Source organism: Asparagus officinalis, chromosome 2 (assembly GCF_001876935.1).
Source record: "Asparagus officinalis chromosome 2, Aspof.V1, whole genome shotgun sequence".
Lineage (NCBI taxonomy): Eukaryota > Viridiplantae > Streptophyta > Magnoliopsida > Asparagales > Asparagaceae > Asparagus > Asparagus officinalis.
Genome location: NC_033795.1, coordinates 9,663,168 through 9,687,278, shown reverse-complemented (window position 1 = coordinate 9,687,278; position 24,111 = coordinate 9,663,168). Strand labels below are relative to the sequence as shown.

The window sequence follows — 24,111 nt, the reverse complement described above, 5'->3', positions numbered from 1 at the left end:
TGCAGTCGAAACAACCAAAATTGGAGGATCCTATTATGGCCCAGCCTATTAGTAGCAAATATGTGAGCAGTGAATCTTTCCCTCTTACACTCTCTCATATGACTGTTCATTTGGGTGGAGGTTCTTTTTAGATATTATCATAACTCATACATGATATTATGCATTCGATCCGCTGGCTAATCCTGTTGCTGAATGCTTGGACTCGACCTTCTTCCTTGTGAAGTTTATGTCATCAACATGGGTGTTTACATATTGTATTAGGGGTGCTATTGCTTTTGTCCTTGATAATAGTTATAAAAGCGACCACCCAATCAAAAGTTGTTTTGTTGTTACTGCCTTTTTTTCACTTCTTATGCTTGTTTTCCAACATGGTAAAGTTTTAGTGGATTTCTGTAAGTAGCTATATTAAAATTTCTCATATAGATTCAACTTTTGGTTGCTTAACTGTATTAAACATATAGATTCAACTTTTGGTTGCTTAACTGTATTAAACAAGCCCTGACTTTACTAATGCTGTTAGTGTCCAATGCTTAGAGTAAGACTAATCTAATGATCGCCTTTCTGAGTCAATTGAATGTCCAGTGCTTTCCAGGACAGATGCTCCTAATACTTTTACTTGCGTTGAGTGTGGTTTATGTCTTCATCAGTACTCTTACAAGTTCTTTTTGCGAACCTTGTGTTTGCTTATGGGCCTAAAGATGCAAACTCCTGCCATACTGAGTCAATTAAACGTCCAGTGCTTTCCAGGACAGATGCTTCTAATACTTTTACTTGCATTGGGTGTGGTTTATGTCTCCACCTCATGGTTGAAGGCCTACATAAAGCAAATTTCAGCCAGGATGGAGCTTTCTCTAATCCATTCTTATTACCTCATTGAATGTTCTAAGCTGCCTTCTTCAGTCCTTAAGCGGGTCTTAATTTATCAGATGATGGGTTGGCGGGTTACCATCTCTTTACTCTAGAAATTTCAAGGTATTAACAAGCAGATTTGACAATTCCTTCAGAGATGGTAACACAGCTAGTATCTTGTGGTCCCTGTGATACCAATGTTTTAGAAATCGGTAGGTGCTTCTAAGCACAGGATCATGTGCCTAGCGCCCAGTCTGGCGCTAAGCGGCACATTGGTGTTTTTAGCAACAAGAGAGGATTTTTTTCAAATGTTCAAAATCCTAACTTCGTTGTTTACCTAAGATGGGGTTGGATATAGAGTTTTGATCTGTTCCATGTTCACTTGGCCCATTCTCTTCAGCCGTTACCACAACTAAGCAAGCAATATACCCCTTTTTGATGTGGTGCAGTAAGCATAAGCGGCCATGCTTCGCTTAGGCGCTCCCAGGACCTAGGCGGGCGGTTAAGTATTGCTTAGGCCTTGGTGGGCACCTAGATTGTTATTTAAAGCAATGTTTGATACTGTGCTGATATGGCAAATAAAATGAATAGCCTTGCATTAAACGAGTACTTATAGATCAGTCTGGTATACTTAGTCTGGTATACTTTGAGATATGAAAATATATGTCAGGTTAGGATTTTTTTTTAAAAAGACCGTTTTTGCTAAATAATTAGCAAAATCGACATCTTTTTGGCCAACAGGCCAAAAAGATGTCGATTTTAAAAAACGCCCAGCTCACAACATACGGGACTACTAGTCCCGTATGTTTTTGGTGAACTAATCTCACAGAAAACATACGGGACTACAAGTCTCGTATGTTTTGAGCACTCATTTGTTCTGCCCAGCAAACCCACGGGACTAGTAGTCCCGTGGGTTTGCTGGGCAGAACAAACTAGTCTCTGTTTAAATTACTGGACTAGTAGTCCCGTACATTAAACAGAGACTCATTTGTTCTTCACAGCAAACCCACGGGGCTAGTAGTCCCGTGGGTTTGCTGAGCAGAGGCAAAACACGCACAACAACATGCATAGGCCTCTTAACTTCGTATACAGTATTATTTGACCAAAATTTTGACAAAAAATACTATCCACATTGTATACATTGATTTTCACAACACAAATCTAAAAAAATACACAAATCCACATTGATTTTCACAAAATTTTCACAACACAAATCTAAAAAATACACATCACAACTCAAATCTGATGAAATAAACACCGGATAATAACAAGTTTAATCAATTTAGAACATCACAACACAATATACATGTCATATGCATACCAATATGACAAAATTCTAAACAATTCCAAATGTATCAAGTCTAACCATAAGATAATATGTAGTCTAAGCTAAACAAATCCAAATGTATCAATAATTCCATACGACAATATATAATATTAGTGGAAAAGCTAACAACCTAAAAGTCTGTCCCTCCCCCGTCGTCTCCCTCTTTGCACCCACTCAGATTGTCAGCGGCCTCCTTCGACTTGAGCTTGTATATGCTCGCTCTCTGGTTGTGTGTGGGGCTGTGACGGTCCCGCTTGCTGTGACAGACTGACTTCATCGTCGTGCAAGCAAGATCTACCACATCTTCGTCGGCGTGCATATAAAGTATCCTAATGCGCCACCTGCTCGCGCCCTTCATGTCAATCCTCATGAGTTTGTCGAAAAGCTCTACGAACCCTCGCCACTATCCGATGCAAGAATGATACGTGTACTAAATCTCCTGTGGCGGTAGCAATGCCCTCATTACGACCCCTCGCCACTATCCGATGCAAGAATGATACGTGTACTAAATCTCCTGTGGCGGTAGCAATGCCCTCATTTGTAATTCCCTCTACCTCGTCCATAGCGTCTATCTACAATTGTTTTGTAAAATATCGATACATATAAGAAACCAAAAGCTAACAAGAGATTGAAAACTCTGATAATTTTCGCAATTACTTACCTATTGTGTCTCATCTACTTCTCTTGGTACGTATCGGGATTGTTAGGAGCGAATCTCGATTTCGTCGACTGGATACGTGGTTTGAGTGATTATCCAACGTCTGGTAATCCCCCAATACCATCTAATGTAATCGACTTCTTCCATCGGAGGATAAAACTGATCAAAAATAAGTTGATGCCTCTCATTCTATCTTGTAATGTATGACTGATGTGTATTCCGCCAGTCAATTTGATGGTCACCTTTAAAAGAATTTCTCTATTTTTTTGACATATTGTGGGGCGTGTTGCACGAATCCAAACTGTCTAAACACGCGATCCGACACGTGCATCTCCACAATTTCGAAACAAATGCGAGGAACTTTGGCCCTCCATATGTCGTGCCCCTCCATACAAATCGGCGGTACACGAGATAGGTAAGGTGTGTATGGCTGCCACTTGAACTGCAAAATACTCCATATATTAATAACTTTTTGAAATATATCGGTAGCTTTAAAAGACTTTAATTCAAATTCAATACCTGAAAAAATTTCATCCGGTCGAGCTCCTCTCTGTAAAAATCTAACTATCATGTCGGGGTTTCATCGTAGGCTTTAGTGACATTCCATCTGCAGGTATGATATAAGGTAGGTTTTTGTTCAAAATTTTAAATTTTAAATTAAATTCAATGATTTTTACCTGCAGCCTAGTGGAATCTGTCCATCTAACTCTCGGATCTCGCATAATTACGGTCTCAAAACCAACCTTTCCCATGCCCAAACTTGTAATAATGTTAAACATCCATTGAGCTCTTTATTTTGCATTAAAGCAACCTTCGACATTTCTCGATATAGGTAAGCTAAAACAGCACTACCCCATGATAATGTGCCGCACATGTCAAAGTCCTCGAGAAGTGATAACTACCTATCACATATTCAAATGCGTTAGTCATATTTTATAAAAACAGTGAGCAAAAATCTCTCATCAAATTCAATTGCATTGTAACAATAATAAGTTGTCTTACCTCAAATGCACTTTATGTTTACTTGAGTTGGGAAAAAGAAGGGTTCCGATCATGTACAAAATATATGCTCTAGTATGCTGTTGGATCATGATTTCGGATGCATCTTCTGGCAAAGGGTTTGCAAAATTCTCCTTCAGCCACTTCAATCTAATATATCCTCCAGGCAAGGACTCTGGAGATAGTCCTAACAAATCATCACATACACTTAGCTAAATATGCCTATTAGTCCCCGTAACACAAGGGCCATCAATGCGGAGACCAAGGATCACTGCTACGTCTTGAAGAGTAATAGTTGCCTCGCCGACACGTAGATGGAAAGTGTTAGTATCCGGCCTCCATCGATCCATCAACGCATTAAGCAGGACCCAATCAAGCTTCATCCATCGTAATTTTGAGCAAGTGAGAAAACCAGCTTGATGTACTATAGCAATAATGTGAGGATCATCAAGTGGCCAACGAGTATGTCCAAGGCTATGATCAATCATAACTAGTTTTTGTCCTCTGCAATAAAAATGAAAACAAATATTAGAATATAACAATGAATAATTAATGTCTGTAAACTTATGAGTAAAAAATAGATAATCATTACCGATGTAAACGATATGCTCTTTGAACGGTGGCGTAACTGATCATAGAGGACTTCATCAGTAACCGGCCCAGGAAGCATTGTGTATATACCTGCACATATAATTTTTAACTTATTAGTTTCTACCAAATCAATAAGACTATAATAATAAAAAATAAAGATAGAAATAGAAAATATTTTACCAATTAATTTCTATCTACTTGCTCTTGATGGACAACAAGATTTATTATGCCCTAATTGACTACATTGTCCACATCTTACTCGTGACGCTACTCCTTCCCGGCCTTGATCCATAGTACCTCTAATGTCACAGAGCCAGATCGTCCTGCTTGTTTTTTGTATTTGGTGGTAATATATATGGTATATACAACTTCGGCCAATAACAAGTATCGTCGGGAGGATGAAAACTCTCATTATAAGCCTTTCGATAATGATTTGTTGAATACCAAGCTGAGCAATACCAATCATAAGGCAATATTGCGCCACCATCGTGACTGGAACTAGCCGCTAAAATATGTTCACATGGCAGTTTTTGTAATTATGGCATACTACAAGTACAACTATAATCCTGGTCATAGAGATAGAGATGGACGGTGTAAGTACCATCACAATCTTTAACTTCCCATTCATTGTCGTTGAATGGTTCAATTCTACATGTTCTTACAGCCACAATCATTTTCTGCAAAATTATCTTATTTTTTGGGTGTACTTACTCGTCCAATTTGCACCGTCATTATGTCTCTTATTAAAGTACGCGTTCAATCTATAAAATGTCCTTGCAACTAAGGCTTTGAATTGGCATAGCACGGGCACTCTTAAGTACATCATTGAAACTTTCAGAGTAACTAGTTGTCATCATACAATAACGCACTCCACCATCTCTACATAATGCTCATCGATCTTCGTATTGTGGCTTTAAGTTTTGTTCAATCCAATTGTGTGCTTCAACTGATAGGGATTTAAGCGGAAGTTGTTGTCTTATGATCATTATTGACAGTCGGATTGTAACATGTATAAAGTCCGCAATAACTTGAGATTATAAATTGCCTATTAGATTTTTTCCTAACAACCGCATTAAGCTTCCTTGGACACTTTGAATTTCTATCGTCTGCAGCACTTGTATTCTCTCCTTGACCTTTCTCATTGAAGTAGCACTTTATATGGTAGCTAGTTGTATTGGTTTTAACCGGCTTGAATTTGACTCGGTTCCTGATTGTCCATTCACGTATAGTGAAAACTAAGCTTTTCTTCTTCTCGAAAAGATCTCCTTTTTTGAAAGTAAAGTCCTCGGGTCGATCGAAATTAGGACCAGGCTCAACAAACTCAGTTTGTGAGGCCTTTATCCACTCGTCATTTTCAAACTCTTCTGGCAACGGTTCTTCAGACTCTACATAATCGTTGTTTACGCAATATTCATCCATCCAACTTACATCATCATTGGTCTCTCCAATTGCACACTGCATACTATCAAGACGTTCCTCTTTAACAACTTCATTATCATCATCGGTATCTACATCCTCATCCTCTTCTATTATAGAACCAACCGATAAATTAACTGAAACATGACCCGACGCGTTGTGGAACATAACTGTCACGCCCCCAAAATGCGCAGCTAATTTTGAGATGCATGACAGTTATGGTATCAGAGCAAAACTATATTATAACAAGTTCACTCTAATGAGTCAGAAGACTCTTATTACATCGCAGCTAATTTTGAGATGCATGACAACGGCAACACGGGCATAAAGCACATGCTAAGCCTGCGGTGCACTTCCACATTACAATAAACTTCATTTTACAAGAAGCTTATTTGACAAATAAAGAAGTCTCAGAGCAAAACTATATTATAACAAGTTCACTCTAATGAGTCAGAAGACTCTTATTACATATGCATCATAGCATGACTAGCGTGACTATAGCTTCAACACCAAATACTCTAAAACATTCTTCTCATGTTCCAAAGCTTCGAGGCTTTGATAAAGCTATCTAATTTTCATCTGAAAAAGATTGAAAAACAACGGGGTGAGTTTACACTCAGTGAGTAGAAAGCTTATCATTAGCGGATCAGTCAAGTTTGAGAATTTATTAATACTAAAATTTAAGTAAGCTATTGTAAAAAGAACAATTGAGAAATGCATAATATTTCAAATGAGAAAGTTTCTAAGAATAGCAAGGAATATTCATAATTTAAGAAATAATACGAATGAATACTAAATACTTTTAAAATTGTAGATATCAAGCTAAATCCACAATTACAAAATTTCCTCAGTTGTCACACTAAGGCTACGAAAATTATACCCCAGTAGCATGGGAATGCGCATCGAATCACTATAAGTCGACCCGGGGACAGAATGTACCTAGCACTACCATAGGTTGCCCGAAGGCCATTTTTGCCAGAAGGCCACTTTAACACTGATCGGTACATTCAATACCATATGATAGGCTTAAACAAATCATTTCACTCCATAGTGGACTTCTGAGGATAACACATTTCTTTTTCTTTTTTTTTCTCAAAGAATTCTTTACAACAACTTTCACTTATATGAAAAGCATTGTAAATGCTTGAACACATTTGCAAACTTTTCTCATATCAACTTCATGAAATTAGAATATTCACGAATCTAAATGAATATAAAAAATTTTCTTTTTCAACTAGAGTTCTTCGATAAATGCATTTGAACAGTAACTGATATTTTTCTAATAGCCTCATATACTAAACAATATTTATCTTGTAAAAGATAAATAGCTATCAATTCAATTTTGTTAACAATTCTTATAAACGAACAGAGTAACATGTCTGATCCATCATTTCTCTATACAAAATAACATTTCTATTTAAATAATACATAATAGAAAATAACCAATGATAAGAATTCTACTCACCTTAACAGATCTTGTAATAATTTGGAGAACAGTACTCCAAGAAAATCTACTCCTTGATCAAACCTATAATCATTCAAGATGTATAAATATCTAATACAAAAGATTTCATGTGCATACTATTTGGGTATACTACTAAGGTTTCTTAATTTCTAGGATTTTTCTGAAGCTTGTTTCTAATTTTATTATTATTATTTTTTTCTAGAGCCAACAATTTTTAATATAATAATTAAAATCTATAAATATGGTAGATATGGGTTTACTGTTAAATAATTTTGTTATTTAATTAAAACTCCCTTATCTCTTCCTTCCTCTCAGAGATCGTTCTGTCATTTTTTTTTCTTCATTTTTTTTCGGTTCTCTTTTCTCTCTCTCTCTTTCGATCTCTCTCTCTCACTATCTTCCTCTCTCTCTCTCGTGTTCCTCTTTCTCCCTCCGGCAACAGGTAATCACCGGTGACCAGGAGCGGTCGGCGACGAACTCCCGCCGGATCAAGGTTAGTATTTTCTTTTTTTTTCTTTTTTTTTTTCAAATTCCTTAAGAAATCTAAATCAGTTCGAAGAAATCAAAGGAATCAAAGAAATCAAACAAGGGAGTAACTATACCTTTCAATTTGCTTGATTTTCAAATAAAATCCCCTTTTCTTTCCCCACTGTCACCTTGCTCTTCCTCCAGCTTCTTCTCTCTGTCTCTCTCGTTTTCTTTCTTTTTCTTTCTTTTTTTTACACGAATTCTTCCCCCCTTTTTCCCTTTTTAAGCTGAAAGCTGTGTTGTCGGTATCGAAAGGGAGAAAAGCTATCGGGATTATCGGGATTACGGTGTGGAAAAGAGAGATTACGGAGTGGAAAAGAGAGGAAAAGTCAAATAAGCTTCTTGTAAAATGAAGTTTATTGTAATATGGAAGTGCACCGCAGGCTTAGCATGTGCTTTATGCACGTGTTGCCGCTGTCATGCATCTCAAAATTAGCTGCGCATTTTGGGGGCGTGACAGTTATGGTATCAGAGCCATAGGTTCGACATTAGAAACCTTATAGGATGCGTTAGCATAGAATATGTATATCTGTATATATATATATGTATACACATGTATACATATAAATATTTCATAGCCAAACCTTTCCAGTTTGTCAAGAAGCGCTTAGATATTTGATTTATTTTGCCCTTTTATTTTAGTATGTTGATGGATGTTCCCCTTTTGTAGGATGGCGGTGACACATTCATCAGACACCCAATCTAGCTATACAATCTTAATAGACAACACTTGGGAATCCAATCAAGAAGACTGGGAATATGATTCCGATGAGACCAACCCAGATGAGATTTTGGCTAATCATGAGATGACCAATTCCTCTGATATCGAGATTGTAGAAATCACATCAGTAAATTCTGCTGAGTCCGAGACTAATCCCTTTGATGAGGATGAGCCAGTGGTAGAAGTTATTCCCATAGAGTCCTCGCCCTCTGAAATAATTTTGATTTCATCTGATCCCTCCGATATGGAGTCTCATGTAGCCCAGGTTCCTAATAATGACCAAGAACTTACCTCCTCTGAGGGTGAGTCGAGTACTCTAGGCATTGGTCCAGACCTCGATCTTGAAGGATGGGGGACTAGCGGTATAGATCCAGATCCAGTGTCTGATTCTGATAATAACCAGGACTCAGAGGAGACCGAACCAACTGAGGCGGAGTCTAACTCTAGCAAATCCTCTCCCTCGAGGAAGTAGAATGTAACAATTAGAAAAATTTCGTAAGATCAATATATGAGTTTCTAGTTACTCTCTAGTGTATATGGGAATTTTGGGCAGAAATATGTGAACCCATATACTAGGATATATGTATGGAATGAAGAGTTAAATATTAATAAGAGACTTTTAGTTGTAATTACTGATTTGTATTGTTATTTTTGAAATTTTTAGGGGTTATTAATATATTGTTTGCTTTATAATTAGATGACTAGGAACAACACGAACACTACTTCAACACGGGGAAGTGATTTGCACCAGACTTTGGGACAAATGTTTGGTGGTAGAAATGTACGTGGATCTGGTTCCGAAGAAAATCAAATGGACCCCAATGTTATGTTGCAGATGATGCAAAATCTCACCACTATAATGCAAAATCAGCAGCAACAACTTAGCAAACAGCAAGACGCTCGAGACGTTGATTATCCTCGATTACGAAGTGGTATGGCGGAATTTAAGAGGTTGACACCGCCTACCTTCGAAGGAAGTGTTGATCCTATGGTAGCTGAAGACTGAATCACAGAGATGGAGAAAGTCTTTACTTATATGAAGTGTCCTGATGGAGAAAAAGTGACTTATGCAATATATATGTTAAAAGGTCGTGCATATAGCTGGTGGCAAATGCAGCAGAGGATTTTGGGAGATGGTGCTGACCAATTGTCTTGGGAAGAATTTAAGAAAGTCTTTTATGAGAAATACTTTCCAAAGACTGTTCGCCAGCAGAAGGAGAAGGAATTCCGTGAGCTGAAGCAAAATGATAAGACTGTAGTGGAATATGAGGAGGAATTTACTTATCTATCCAAGTTTGCACCACAATTTGTTACAACAGAAGAAGATAGAGCACGCCGTTTTGAGGAGGGTCTGCGACCCCAGATAAGATTTCAAGTGAGCTCATTTGAACTCCCTACTTATGCAGCAGTATTAAAGAAAGCTTTTAGTAATTGAAAAGGAACGAAAAGAAATCTTCTCAGTTGATAATCACAAGAATGATAATATGAAGAAGATGTTCAGATCGGATGGACGTGGAGGTCACAACAAGAACTGGCAAAACAAAAGACACAGTGGAGATTTAAAAGGAAAGCAGACTATGAATCAGAAGTCGATGAGATGCACCATTTGTGACAAGCCTAATCATGAAGCTAAAAATTGCTGGAGAGTTACAGGTGCTTGTTTGAGGTGTGGCCAAAAGGATCACAAGATTGCAGATTGTCCTAAGTTGAATGAAACATCAGGTCAAAATACATCTCAACGTGATCAACGTCCTCAAGTGAAGGCACGAGTTTACTCTATAACCGAGCAAGAGGCTCTGGCGAATAATGATGTGGTGTCAGGTATTATACCTATGTTTTCTACTTTTGCTCGAATACTATTTGATTCTGGAGCTTCGCATTCCTTTATTGCTGCACAGTTTGTTAAGAAAAACAAACTACCATGTGATACCCTACAACAAGAATTACTTGTTAGTACACCTGGGGGTAATATATTAGTATCAAATCAGGGTTGTAAGGGGAAAATTAATATTCTCGACAATAAGCTTCCAGCAGAACTAATTATGCTGGAAATGCATGATTTTGATATCATATTAGGGATGGATTGGTTATCCTTAAATCATGCCTCTATTCTGTGTCGAGAAAAGAAGATGATATTTAAATTTCCGGGTCAACTAGAATAGAGATTGAATTTTCAATTGACTTAATACCCGGTACAAGTCCAATTTCCAAGGCTCCTTATCGTATGACACCAGCTGAGTTGAAAGAACTCAAGGTGCAATTGCAAGAACTTTTAGACTATGAAGCACGGATACTCCCCCGGAGGCCACGAATCGGTGTCTGACACGAATCGGACACCGATTCGTGCACGACACGTGCACGACACGTGTCGAACATGGTCAAACCGTGTCCGACACGGGTCAACGGGTCAACTGAGGGGGACACGGTCAACTGAGAAGCAGGATACGGCGTCGATTCGTTGAACTAAGAAAAAAACGACGAACAAAAAACAGAACCCGTAACCCAAACCCGCTAATCGCTACAAAACCTTAATTCTCACTTACCTTAGGCCGCCGCTCTCTCTCGTCATCGTCTTCTCGAAGATCCGCCGCTCGTCCTCGTCTCTCTCTCGTCATCGTCTTCTCGAAGATCCGCCGCTCATCGTCTTCTCGAAGATCCGCCAGTTGTCGTCAATCTCTGCCCTCCCGTCGCCGTCGATCTCTCCCCTCCCGTCATCGTCGATCTCTCCCCTCCGATGCTAGGTAAGATCTCTTCTCTCTCTCTTTCCGACGCCGTTACACGCCTCTCTCTCAGATCTAGATCTCATCTTCTCTCTCTCTTCGTCTCTCTCTCGAGATTGATCTCCGTCTTCGTCTCTCTCGAGATCTGATCTCCTTCTTCTCTCTCTCTTCGTCTCTGTAGAGAAGATCTCCTCTTCGTCTCCTGGACGATCTCCGTCCGCTCTCATCTCCGTCTCTCTCTTCGTCTCTCTCTTTTATTATTTTTTTATTTTTTATTTTTTTTGGAAAGACATAAGCTGAACTAATAGGTTTGGTTTTAATAGTTTATTGCACTTTGGTTTTAATATGTGTATTGTTTAAACTGCTCCTAAATTGCTGAATAACTAAACCTAACAATTTTTTTTGTTTATGCGGCTTGTGCTACTGCTGTAAACCTAACAATTTTTTTTGTTTATGCAGCTTGTGCTACTGCTGAAGTGCTGAGCAACTGAGCAAGTCACTTCTTTTGGTATTTTATATTTTTAAATTTTAGTTTTAATTTCAGTTTCAATTTATTAACATATGAATATTTTTTTCAATTTCAATTTTAGTTTTTTTTAACACAAATCAATTATTAACATCACACAAATAAATTATGAATATTAACATTTCAACTTGTTAAGACAATGATGATGAAGTTTTGTCAATTCTAGTTATTTGTTAAGGCAATGATGAAGATTTGGAATTTATTCTCTCTTTTATATGTCATGACACCAAGTAAAACAAGAACTGCATCCTAATTAGAAAATAGAAATACAATATAAATATACATATGAAGATTTTCTAATTAAAACATGAAGATTTTCTAATTAGAGGAATACAATATGAATATACATATTTAATGAATGAATTATGGATATTTATTTTGGCAGTTGTGTTGGAAAATTTGATTGATCCTTCATCCTTGCTCGTTGTCACTTAACTCTCAGTCTCAACTAGTATAATCTGTAAAAAGAAAAAACAAAGTCAGTGAGTAACAACTTATTAATTAGTATAATTATAGAAAAGAGCTTAAAATAGTAATTACCATGCTAATTCATAATTTAGATTGTTAGTTGAATTTTATAAATTTTCTATATATAATAATAATTTTTAAAAAAATCCTCGCCGTATCCCCGTATCCTATTTTTTTGGATTTTGCCGTATCCCGTATCCGTGTCCATGTCGTATCTGTGTCCCGTATCCGTATCCGTGCATCATAGCTTTTAGATAAAGGATTCATTCGGCCTAGTGTGTCATCCTGGGGTGCGCCGGTATTATTTGTAAAGAAGAAAGATGGTAGTATGAGATTATGTATTGACTTTCGTGAATTGAATAAGGTAACCATACGGAACAAGTATCCCTTACCAAGAATTGATGATCTATTTGATCAATTACAAGGAGCTCAAGTATTTTCAAAGATTGATCTCCGTTCTGGGTATTATCAGTTAAAGATCAAACCAGAGGATGTGCCAAAAACTGCATTTCGAACCCGTTACGGTCATTATGAATTTCTAGTATTACCATTCGGGCTCACAAATGCACCTGCCGCATTTATGGACCTTATGAATAGGGTGTTTAAACCATTCTTGGATTGGTTTGTTGTGGTTTTTATCGATGATATCCTAATTTACTCAAGAAGCGAAGAAGAGCATAGAGAACACCTGAGATGTGTACTGCAAACACTAAAGAGAGAACAATTATATGCAAAACTTAAGAAATGCGAGTTCTGGTTAGAGAAAGTAACTTTCCTTGGACATGTAATCTCTAAGGAAGGGATTTCTGTAGACCCTGAAAAGATAAAAGCTATAACTGATTGGGACAGGCCCACTAGTGTGACGGAAATCCGTAGTTTTCTTGGTATGGCTGGCTACTATAGAAAATTTGTAGAAGGATTCTCTCGTATTGCCTCACCCCTAACTCGTCTTACCCAGAAAGGAGTTAAATTTATTTGGTCTGATGAATGTGAGAGAGGCTTTCAAGAGTTAAAAAGTAGATTAGTGTCTGCTCCGATACTTGCATTACCCTCGGAAGATACATGCTTTGCTATTTATTGTGATGCCTCTAGAAGAGGACTTGGATGTGTTCTTATGCAAAATGAAAGAGTCATAGCATATGCTTCAAGACAGTTAAAGCCTTATGAGCAGAACTATCCCACTCATGACCTGGAACTGGCGGCAGTAGTGTTTGCTCTAAAGATTTGGAGACATTATTTATATGGTGAACATTGTGAAATATATACTGACCACAAGAGTTTAAAATATATATTCACCCAAAAGGAGTTAAATTTGCGGCAAAGAAGATGGTTGGAGCTTCTAAAGGATTATGATATTACCATCAATTATCACCCTAGCAAGGCAAATGTTGTTGCTGATGCCTTGAGCCGCAAGAATACATGCAATCTAGCATATTTAGTTACTTCTCAAAGAAAAATATTGGTGGAATTGGATCGTACTGGAATTAAAATTAGAGTTCATCAAATGGGAGTTAAATTAGCCAATATTGTGATACAACCTTCTTTGATAGATGAAGTTAAAGCAAACCAACAGAAGGATCCTCACCTGGTAAAGATAAAGAAAGAGGTGGAAGAAGGTACTCGAAGAGAATTTAAAATACATAAAGATGGGTCATTGATGTTTGGAAATAGAATTTGTGTGCCTGATATACTAGAGATAAAGAAGAAGGTTCTGAAAGAAGCACACCACTCTCTGTATACCATGCATCCTGGATCAACTAAAATGTATAAAGATTTAAAAGAAATCTATTGGTGGAATAACATGAAGAGAGAAATTGCTATTTATGTTTCGGAATGTCTTACTTGCCAACAAGTAAAGGCTGAACACCAAAGACCAGCTAGTTTAGTTCAAAATTTGGACATACCAATGTGGAAGTGGGAAAAAATCACCATGGATTTCATCACCGGCCTCCCCAAGACTTTGAAGAAGAATGATGCTATATGGGTGATTGTTGATCGATTAACTAAGTCAGCGCACTTTCTACCTATCAATATGAAATTTTCACTAGAAAAGCTGACTAAATTATACATCAAGGAGATAGTGAGACTGTATGGAGTGCCCATCTTAATAGTATCAGATAGAGACCCTAGGTTCACATCAGAATATTGGGAAAGTGTACATAGAGCTCTGCAAACTAAACTAAATTTTAGCTCAGCGTACCATCCACAGACGGACGGCCAATCAGAAAGGACAATTCAGACACTGGAAGATATGCTGAGGTGTTGTGTACTAGAAATGAGAGGATCATGGGAAGATTATCTGCCCCTGGCAGAATTTGCATATAATAACAGCTATCAAACTAGTATTCAAATGGCACCATATGAACTTCTTTATGGAAGAAAGTGCAGGTCTCCTATCTATTGGGACGATGTTGGAGAAAGAAAACTTATTGGACCAGAGTTTGTACAACAAGCAATTGATAAAGTTCAATTAGTGCGGGAACGCCTTCGCACAGCACAAAGTCGTCAGAAGAGTTATGCTGACCAAAGAAGAAGAGAATTAGAATTTCAGGTGGGCGATCATGTTTTCTTGAAGGTTTCGCCTACCCGAGGAGTGAAAAGATTTGGAATCCAAGGGAAGTTAAGTCCTAGATTCGTTGGTCCTTTTGAAATTCTGGAAAGGATTGGTCCAGTGGCATATAAATTAGCATTACCGCCATCTCTATCTGGAATACATGACGTATTTCACGTATCGATGCTGCGAAAGTTCATCCGAGAGTCTAATAAGATAATCGAATTATCTCCAGTGGAGCTCAAACCGGACTTGACATATGAGGAGAAACCTGAGCGCATCGTGGATTTTAAGGAACAAGTACTTAGGCGTCGAACCATCAAATATGTGAAAGTACAATGGAAGAATCATTCAGAACAAGAAGCTACTTGGGAAACTGAAGATTCCATGCGAGAGAAATACCCCGAGCTTTTTATACATTAAGGTACGTTAAGTTTCGAGGACGAAACTTTTTATTAGGAGGGGAGTGTGTAACAGCCGCCCCAAGTTTAAAAAAAATGTATAAAAAAAAAACTTACTGTTCAATATCATGCGCTTCCTCATTACGCCGCCCACGTGATACGACACTAATTTTTTAAAAAAATTTCCCTCTCTTTTCCACTCCGTAATCTCTCTTTTCCACACCGTAATCCCGATAGCTTTTCTCCCTTTCGACTCTTTTCCACTCCGTAATCTCTCTTTTCCACACCGTAATCCCGATAGCTTTTCTCCCTTTCGATACCGACAACACAGCTTTCAGCTTAAAAAGGGAAGAAGGGGGGAAGAATTCGTGTAAAAAAAAGAAAGAAAAAGAAAGAAAACGAGAGAGGCAGAGAGAAGAAGCTGGAGGAAGAGGAAGGTGACAGTGGGGAAAGAAAAGGGGATTTTATTTGAAAATCAAGCAAATTGAAAGGTATAGTTACTCCCTTGTTTGATTTCTTTGATTCCTTTGATTTCTTCGAACTGATTTAGATTTCTTAAGGAATTTGAAAAAAAAAAATACTAACCTTGATACTAACCTTGATCCGGCGGGAGTTCGCCGCCAACCGCTCCTGGTCGCCGGTGATTACCTGTTGCCGGAGGGAGAAAGAGGAACACGAGAGAGAGAGGAAGATAGTGAGAGAGAGAGATCGGAAGTAATAAAGAGGAATAAAAATATCCTTAAGACCCCTGAAAATTTAAAAGTTTGTAAATAACCCTAACAGAGAATTCAAAGAACATATATAAATAGGATAATTTCGTATAGACCCCTGTTATTTGTTTTATTTACAAATAAGTCCAATTTGAAGAATAATAGATAACTTTTGGGACAGAATTAGGTTGTTATAAACCCTTGTCTTATCATAATTTAACAGTAAACCCATATCTACCATATTTATAGATTTTAATTATTATATTAAAAATTGTTGGCTCTAGAAAAAAATAATAATAATAAAATTAGAAACAAGCTTCAGAAAAATCCTAGAAATTAAGAAACCTTAGTAGTATACCCAAATAGTATGCACATGAAATCTTTTGTATTAGATATTTATACATCTTGAATGATTATAGGTTTGACCAATGAGTAGATTTTCTTGGAGTACTGTTCTCCAAATTATTACAAGATCTGTTAAGGTGAGTAGAATTCTTATCATTGGTTATTTTCTATTATGTATTATTTAAATAGAAATGTTATTTTGTATAGAGAAATGATGGATCAGACATGTTACTCTGTTCGTTTATAAGAATTGTTAACAAAATTGAATTGATAGCTATTTATCTTTTACAAGATAAATATTGTTTAGTATATGAGGCTATTAGAAAAATATCAGTTACTGTTCAAATGCATTTATCGAAGAACTCTAGTTGAAAAAGAAAATTTTTTATATTCATTTAGATTCGTGAATATTCTAATTTCATGAAGTTGATATGAGAAAAGTTTGCAAATGTGTTCAAGCATTTACAATGCTTTTCATATAAGTGAAAGTTGTTGTAAAGAATTCTTTGAGAAAAAAAAAGAAAAAGAAATGTGTTATCCTCAGAAGTCCACTATGGAGTGAAATGATTTGTTTAAGCCTATCATATGCTATTGAATGTACCGATCAGTGTTAAAGTGGCCTTCGGGCAAAAATGGCCTTCGGGCAACCTATGGTAGTGCTAGGTACATTCTGTCCCCGGGTCGACTTATAGTGATTCGATGCGCATTCCTATGCTACTGGGGTATAATTTTCGTAGCCTTAGTGTGACAACTGAGGAAATTTTGTAATTGTGGATTTAGCTTGATATCTACAATTTTAAAAGTATTTAGTATTCATTCGTATTATTTCTTAAATTATGAATATTCCTTGCTATTCTTAGAAACTTTCTCATTTGAAATATTATGCATTTCTCAATTGTTCTTTTTACAATAGCTTACTTAAATTTTAGTATTAATAAATTCTCAAACTTGACTGATCCGCTAATGATAAGCTTTCTACTCACTGAGTGTAAACTCACCCCGTTGTTTTTCAATCTTTTTCAGATGAAAATTAGATAGCTTTATCAAAGCCTCGAAGCTTTGGAACATGAGAAGAATGTTTTAGAGTATTTGGTGTTGAAGCTATAGTCACGCTAGTCATGCTATGATGCATATGTAATAAGAGTCTTCTGACTCATTAGAGTGAACTTGTTATAATATAGTTTTGCTCTGAGACTTCTTTATTTGTCAAATAAGCTTCTTGTAAAATGAAGTTTATTGTAATGTGGAAGTGCACCGCAGGCTTAGCATGTGCTTTATGCCCGTGTTGCCGCTGTCATGCATCTCAAAATTAGCTGCGCATTTTGGGGGCGTGACATATCACTTGACATTGCACCTGAGTCATTTTTTAAGTGCAAGGCACATTGAGATAACGAGATTTGATTTTTAAGCATGCGGGAGAACTCTCCACAAGCATATGAAACTTCGGCAACCCCAGACATTGAAATATTTTCAATGAACAACTCGATTGAGATTTATTTTTTCGCAAGTCTGATTATGTCATTAATTCTTCATCATTGGTGATCTCTACAGCAATTGTTCTATTTTTATTTATTGGACAATTACAGAAGATCTTAATGACATTTTCGGCATGATTAATTCCAGTAACTCTGTATACTTGCTCCATCATTCTATCGAAATTATAATTTCTAGATAACATGAACATTTTTCTAGAGCCTCCATCATATATAGGCATATTATTCATTCCAACACTCAGTTCCATTGAATAAGTAAATAATCGGTATTTCATTCGCCATTTTAACTGAAGATTAAAATTCATCATATACAAATTAGATTTCTTTTCCATATTGATAATTATAATTAAAATATTTTCTCTAGATATACAATATTAACTAAACAATATCGAGAAATTTATGAAAAAAATAAGAAATTTATACCTTGATGAACTTTCGGATCTCGTTGGTGTCAGAGTAAATAGACGGCGTCGGCATCGGATAGAATAGATGGCGTCGGCGTCGGATTTGAGGGAGGAAGAGGTGAGTTGGGTTTGGGAGAGAGAGAGATTGGGTTTGGGAGAGGGAGAGAGGGAGATCGGGATTGTTGAGTTGGTTTTGGGAGAGATGGAGATCGGGATTGTTAGGTCGGGTTTGGGAGAGGTGGAGATCGGGTTTGGGAGGGAGATGGGTTTGGGAGAGGTTGAGTTTAGGTTTGGGAGAGAGGGAGATCAGGAGAGAGTGAGTGAGTGAGAGAATGAACGGTTGTGCCCTAATTTGGGGCACAACTGGGCTTTATGTATAGTCCCGTAGAATTGTCGGGCACTCATTTGTTCTGCCCAGCAAACCCACGGGACTACTAGTCCGCACTGAGGCGCGCGCCTCGGGCGCGAGGCCCTTCGGCGCACTGGAAGAATTGGCACGCAGCTGCTGTGGAGCGCTGCATTTCGTCGAGCGCACGCCTGAGGTGCGCCCCGCAACGCCCGACACGCGCCGCAGGCGATCGCCTCACTAACAGGTAAGGTTCAATTGGGTATTGGGTACATACCCGACTGTGGCTTGAACCCGAAAGCAATTTTAAGCGGCTGACGGCTAGGGATTCCACAATTTGTCGCTCCTTCTTCAACTATTTTCTCCGCGAAAGCAAGAAAGAAGCTACGATCTCCACTCAGCAGCGCGACGGTGACGGGCCACGGCGACGGGCGACAGCCAGCACACAGACGGCGACGCAGCCAGCGGTGACGGCGAACATGTACTTCTTTTTTTTCCAGTTTTTTTATTTCTCGATTTCTTTCTATTTTCTTTTGTTTTCCAGTTTCATTTGTTTTTGAACCCTTCTTTTCTTTTCTTTTTGTTTTCATCCGTCGCTCCTCCAGTTTTCATGTTGTTACTGTTCTGTTCTTAATGTAATGTTAAATTTTAGTGTTAAAATGATGTTATTGTTGCTCTGTTCTTAAATTAATTTTGTTTTCTAGTTTCATTCTGTTCTTAATTTAATTTTTGCTCTATTCTTATGATATTATAAACTATGACAGTATGATGAACTGCTTTATTTTGTTTTTCTTTTTTACTGCTTCAGTAGCTTAGTTTGAATAACTTGTGTTGTAAATTTGTAATAATCCATGGACTTAGGCTCTATCTCTTGGATGATTGAGATTTGATCAATTAAAGCTATGAGTCTATGACTGTATGACATAGTAAAAAGATTTTGGGTGATGTGATTTCTGGTTGCACTCATGCAAGGCTGTCGAAAAGGCTACTGTCACATTCTTTTTGCTAAGATAAGATAACACAAGATTAGTGCCAATTGCCAAATTTATCATATTACATAAATGAAGTTTGTTCAATATATTATTGTTTACACTTTACATTTCTTAATAATGTTACAAACCCCATAAATATGTTTTGGCAAAATCAATAATATATGTTTTGAGGACATGGCGTGTCCTGTTTTTTGGCACTTTACGATCTCGCGTACTACTTTAGTATGTCATACAGTCATAGTCCACCTTGAGCTGAATCTAAATTGTATTTTGATTCTTCTGATTTCAGCTGAAACTTGATTTGCCATATGCAACCTGTAAAGAAGAGAAATAAAATTTAGCAATATAGTTGTTAGTGTCTTAGTGATGCAATATACTAGTATGAAAGTATGAAACTTCGGGAAGTTCCCGAAAGAATACCACATGGGTATTCTTAGGGATAACCCAATCATTGTGGAATTGGCGAACAAGAAATTCACATTCGAACTCTAAAGGTCAGAATGTCTCTTCTTATTCTCTAACTCTTATGAGTCGTTTTTGTGAGATGAGATCCAATCCTCTGAAAGTATGAAACTTTGGATAATTTGCATGATTAAATAAAAATTAACATACAAGTTTAATATTTTAATTCATTAAATCTATATATTATATTATTTGTAAATATATGAAATTTGTTGCATAATGCATATGTGTTTTGGTGTAGATATGTCTTCATCGGCGGGTGGTGGAAGAAGACAAGATCCTACATGGAAATATACTTCATTAGTTGATGAAGGGAATGCCAATAAACATAAGTGCATATTTTGTAACAATATCACAAATGGCGGCATATCCTGGCAAAAAGAGCATCTAATCGGGACGGATAGGAAACACAAAAATGTGAGTCTTTGTCAAAAAGTCCCTCCCGATGTGGTTGAAGAGCTAAAAGATTATGAAGAAAGAAACTCTTATGAGTCGTTTTTGTGAGATGAGATCCAATCCTCTGATAGGTTAATCTTTCCTCACCAAACCCTCCACTGATCAAATCAAACGACAATGGACCCACCAACATTCCCATCTACCAGTCATTAGCATTTCTCAGACTTAACGTGCTAGGTCCTAGCATTAAAGCCTCCTCTTGGGTGATGATACGAGTTGGCACTTTCTTTGCTACTCGTATTCCACTCTCTTTGTCAAAAAGTCCCTCCCGATGTGGTTGAAGAGCTAAAAGATTATGAAGAAAGACAAAAGATAGCTAAGAGACAATAAGCTATAGATGATTATCTCCCCGATCTTGGAGATGAGAACATGGTGGAGATCGATGATGATGAGCTTGAAGATGAACAAGTACATGAACGTAGAGATAGAGGAAAAGGCCCGGCAATTCCTAATCCTAGGTCATCTTCGGTAACGACAAGAGGAAGGGGGAGTGTTCCCTTGCTTAGTGTGGGATCTTCCACAGGCACAAAGAGGAAGGGGCCGATGGATGCATTTCTTACATTTGATCCCGCTCTAGAAGTCGCCAAGGATGAAAGAAGGCGCAATTTGAGGCAAACATGTATTGAAGAAAGCCTCAACAAAGATGCAGTGGCTAAAGTGTATCAAGACATAGCTCGGTGGTGGTATCAAGCCGGCATTCCCTTTAATGCCGCTCGTCTTAGATCTTTCAAAATCATGTTAAAGTCCGTGGGGGCAATTGGGCCTAACTTGCCTCCTCCGACATTACACCACTTGAGAGAGCCTTTGCTTAAGAAGAAGAAAAAATACACCGATGATCTGATACAGCCTCATAAGGAGGTGTGGGCTACCAAAGGTTGTTCTTTCCATGGTTTTAAATATCGGCCGATAATCCGATATTATCGTCGAGTTATCGGATTTGGGAGCTTTCCGCTAGGATAAGTAGGATTTTTAATCGGTTATTGTTTTTTGTGGTTTATCGGCGAGTTATTGGCGATAAAGGCACTTATCGGCCGATAAGTAGGCTCTAAATATCGGCTTTATCAGCCGATAAGTAGGATTTGGGAGGTTTTACTTTCTTTTGTATTTGCTCTTTGAATGTTTACAAATATATGAACTATTTGTTGCTTTTGGAACTTGGTTGATTGGTGATTAGCTTATGTTTGTTTATGGATATTGATAATGGCTCATAACTACTAAATATGAACGTAGCAAGTTAGTTTATGAATCTCATGATTAAACAATAATTATGTAGATGCGTAGATGGTTCTTCATTCTTGATGTTATCTTATTATTTGCTTGTTTATTATTCCATTTTGACTAACATTATATTTTTTTCAAGCTTATGTTTGTTTATTATTCCATTTTGACTAACATTATATTTTTTTCAAGCTTATGTTTGTTTATTATTTGCTAGTATATTACTCCGATAATTACTACTTATCCCTGATATATCCCCGATTTCCGCTATCCGATAAGGATTTTGACCGTCCGATAAATCCTTGATAACCGACATTTAAAACCCTGGTTCTTTCATGTCAGATGGTTGGAGTGATAGGAAGGGGAGGACATTGATCAACTTTCTTGTGAACTCTCCTCGTGGTACGGTGTTTCTTTCCTCTATTGATGCCTCTGATGAGATCAAGACGGGTGACAGAATGTTTGAGATACTTAGTGAGCAGATTAAGCTTATAGGACCTCAGAATGTTGTTCAGATCGTCACGGATAATCATTCTAGTCTCAAATATGCAGGTAAATTTTAAGCAATTAATTTTATTTTGGTTATGAATCTTTTGCTAATGTTATGTTAGGATGCTATGATATTGATCTTTTTTGTTCTTTTATTTATAGGAGCGGAATTGGAAAAAGAGTATCCTCATTTATATTGGACACCTTGTGCTGCTCATTGTATCAATCTCATGCTCAAGGATATTGGTAAACTACCATCTGTGAAGCTAACCTTGAGTCGAGCTATGGAGTTGACTGGATTCATCTACTCACATGCTTGGGTTTTGAAGCTGATGAGAGGTCAAACTAACGGCAGAGAGCTTCTTAGACCGGCGGTGACACGATTTGCCACATCATTTATGACTTTGTCAAGCATCCATCGACAGAAAAATAACCTCAGAAAGATGTTTAATTTGGAGACATTGAGGCAGAGTAAGTGGGCAAGAGATTCAAAGGGCAAATCAGCTGAAAGGATGGTTCATATGCCATCTTTCTGGAACAACATTGTTCGTATTCTCAAGCTGACGACTCCTCTTGTTGGTGTTCTGAAACTTGTTGATGGTGACAAGAAGCCTGCTATGGGATACATTTATGAGGCGATGGATAGATCTAAGGAGACTATTGCTAAAGCCTTTGGTGATGATCTTTCAAAATATTCTGAGGTATTTGATATCATTGATAAGAGGTGGTAGGATCATCTTCATCGGTCTTTGCATGCTGCAGGATATTACCTTAATCCTGCATTTTTCTATGACCATCCAAACATCCAAGGGGATGACGAAGTTATGAAAGGTCTTTATCAAGTCATTGAGAAGATGGTGCCCACACAAGATCAATATAAGGTTGATAGGCAGTTAGATATAGACAAACATGCTGGGGGTCTTTTTGGTATGGAGATAGCTAAGAGAAATAGAAAGAAGAAATCTCCAGGTAAATATGCATAATATAAACTCTCAATTGACTAGATTTTTAAGCAAAATACACTACTAATCACAGTCTATTTAAATTGATAGCTGATTGGTGGGAGTCTTATGGTGCATCAGCACCAGAGTTGCAGAAGCTTGTTGTTAGAGTCATCAGCCTTACTTGTAGCTCCTCTGGCTGTGAAAGAAATTGGAGTACTTTTGAGCAAGTATGATTAGTTTTATTTTATTGAACAAAATAGATTTAATTCCCTTAGAGATTTGGATATTGATTTGATTGATTTGTATAAATTACAGATACACACCAAGAAGGGGAATAAATTGGATCATAAGAGGCTACAAGATCTAGTTTACTGCAAGTACAACCAAGCTTTGAAGGAGAGATATGACTGCAGAGATTCTATTGATCCGATTAAGTTGGCTGATATAGATGAAAGCAATGAGTGGTTGTTAGGGCAGTTCGGTGAAGGTGAAAATGCAGAGAATGACTTGGTGGAGGGCGAGGACAACCTTACATATGGTGTCATAAGAGATGCGATGGGAGTTGAAGAAGATGATGCTATGTATTTAAGATCGACTAGTAGGTTTCGAGGATCTTCAACTTCGAGTGGTATTGGTTCTTCGTTGAGGAGGAGGGAGCCGGTTTCTGAGTCAGAAGATGAAGAGGAGTTTAATGATGCAGAGGAGGAGATTGAAGAGGAGGATATACCCGTAGAAGGGGATGATGATGATGTTGATGAGGATGATTAGAATCATTAGGCTATTATTTTGCTACTTATTTGCTTTATTTAATTAGAATTAGATTGCTTGCTTTGCTTTGATTTGATGCTAGTGAACTCCTTAAGTATTCTAGCTGCTTTGTTTTTTTTTTTGTTTTGATGGACAACTTGATTTGCTTTAATGATTAAAACTTTTCTTGTGATCTGGTAGTGTGTATTTTATTTATCTCAAGTCTGAGGTTACATTTTCTATGTGAAATTTAAAATTTTTATTTTTTTCATGCATCTAACAACA

The 24,111-nt window shown here is 37.4% G+C and overlaps 2 protein-coding genes across 4 annotated transcripts in view; both read left to right on the top strand.

The window, feature by feature from the left end:
• LOC109830192 (uncharacterized protein Mb2253c-like) overlaps positions 1–24,111 on the top strand; it is a 36,228-nt gene that overhangs the window by 8,974 nt on the left and 3,143 nt on the right. The window lies entirely within an intron of this gene.
• On the top strand, positions 3–24,021 carry LOC109830193. Its single transcript, XM_020397379.1, has 5 exons — positions 3–62; positions 21,989–22,198; positions 22,298–23,104; positions 23,188–23,306; positions 23,395–24,021. The coding sequence occupies exons 3-5, from the start codon at positions 22,960–22,962 to the stop codon at positions 23,845–23,847; spliced, it is 717 nt and encodes a 238-aa protein (XP_020252968.1). The 5' UTR covers positions 3–62; positions 21,989–22,198; positions 22,298–22,959; the 3' UTR covers positions 23,848–24,021.

What these genes read in the sequence shown, in the direction of transcription:
- LOC109830193 (XM_020397379.1), top strand. Translation starts at nt 22,960, where the DNA reads ATGAAAGGTCTTTATCAAGTCATTGAGAAGATGGTGCCCACACAAGAT. An exon ending in TAGAAAGAAGAAATCTCCAG is followed by an intron (nt 23,105 to 23,187) that starts GTAAATATGCAT and finishes TTAAATTGATAG; the next exon opens with CTGATTGGTGGGAGTCTTAT. An exon ending in ATTGGAGTACTTTTGAGCAA is followed by an intron (nt 23,307 to 23,394) that starts GTATGATTAGTT and finishes TATAAATTACAG; the next exon opens with ATACACACCAAGAAGGGGAA.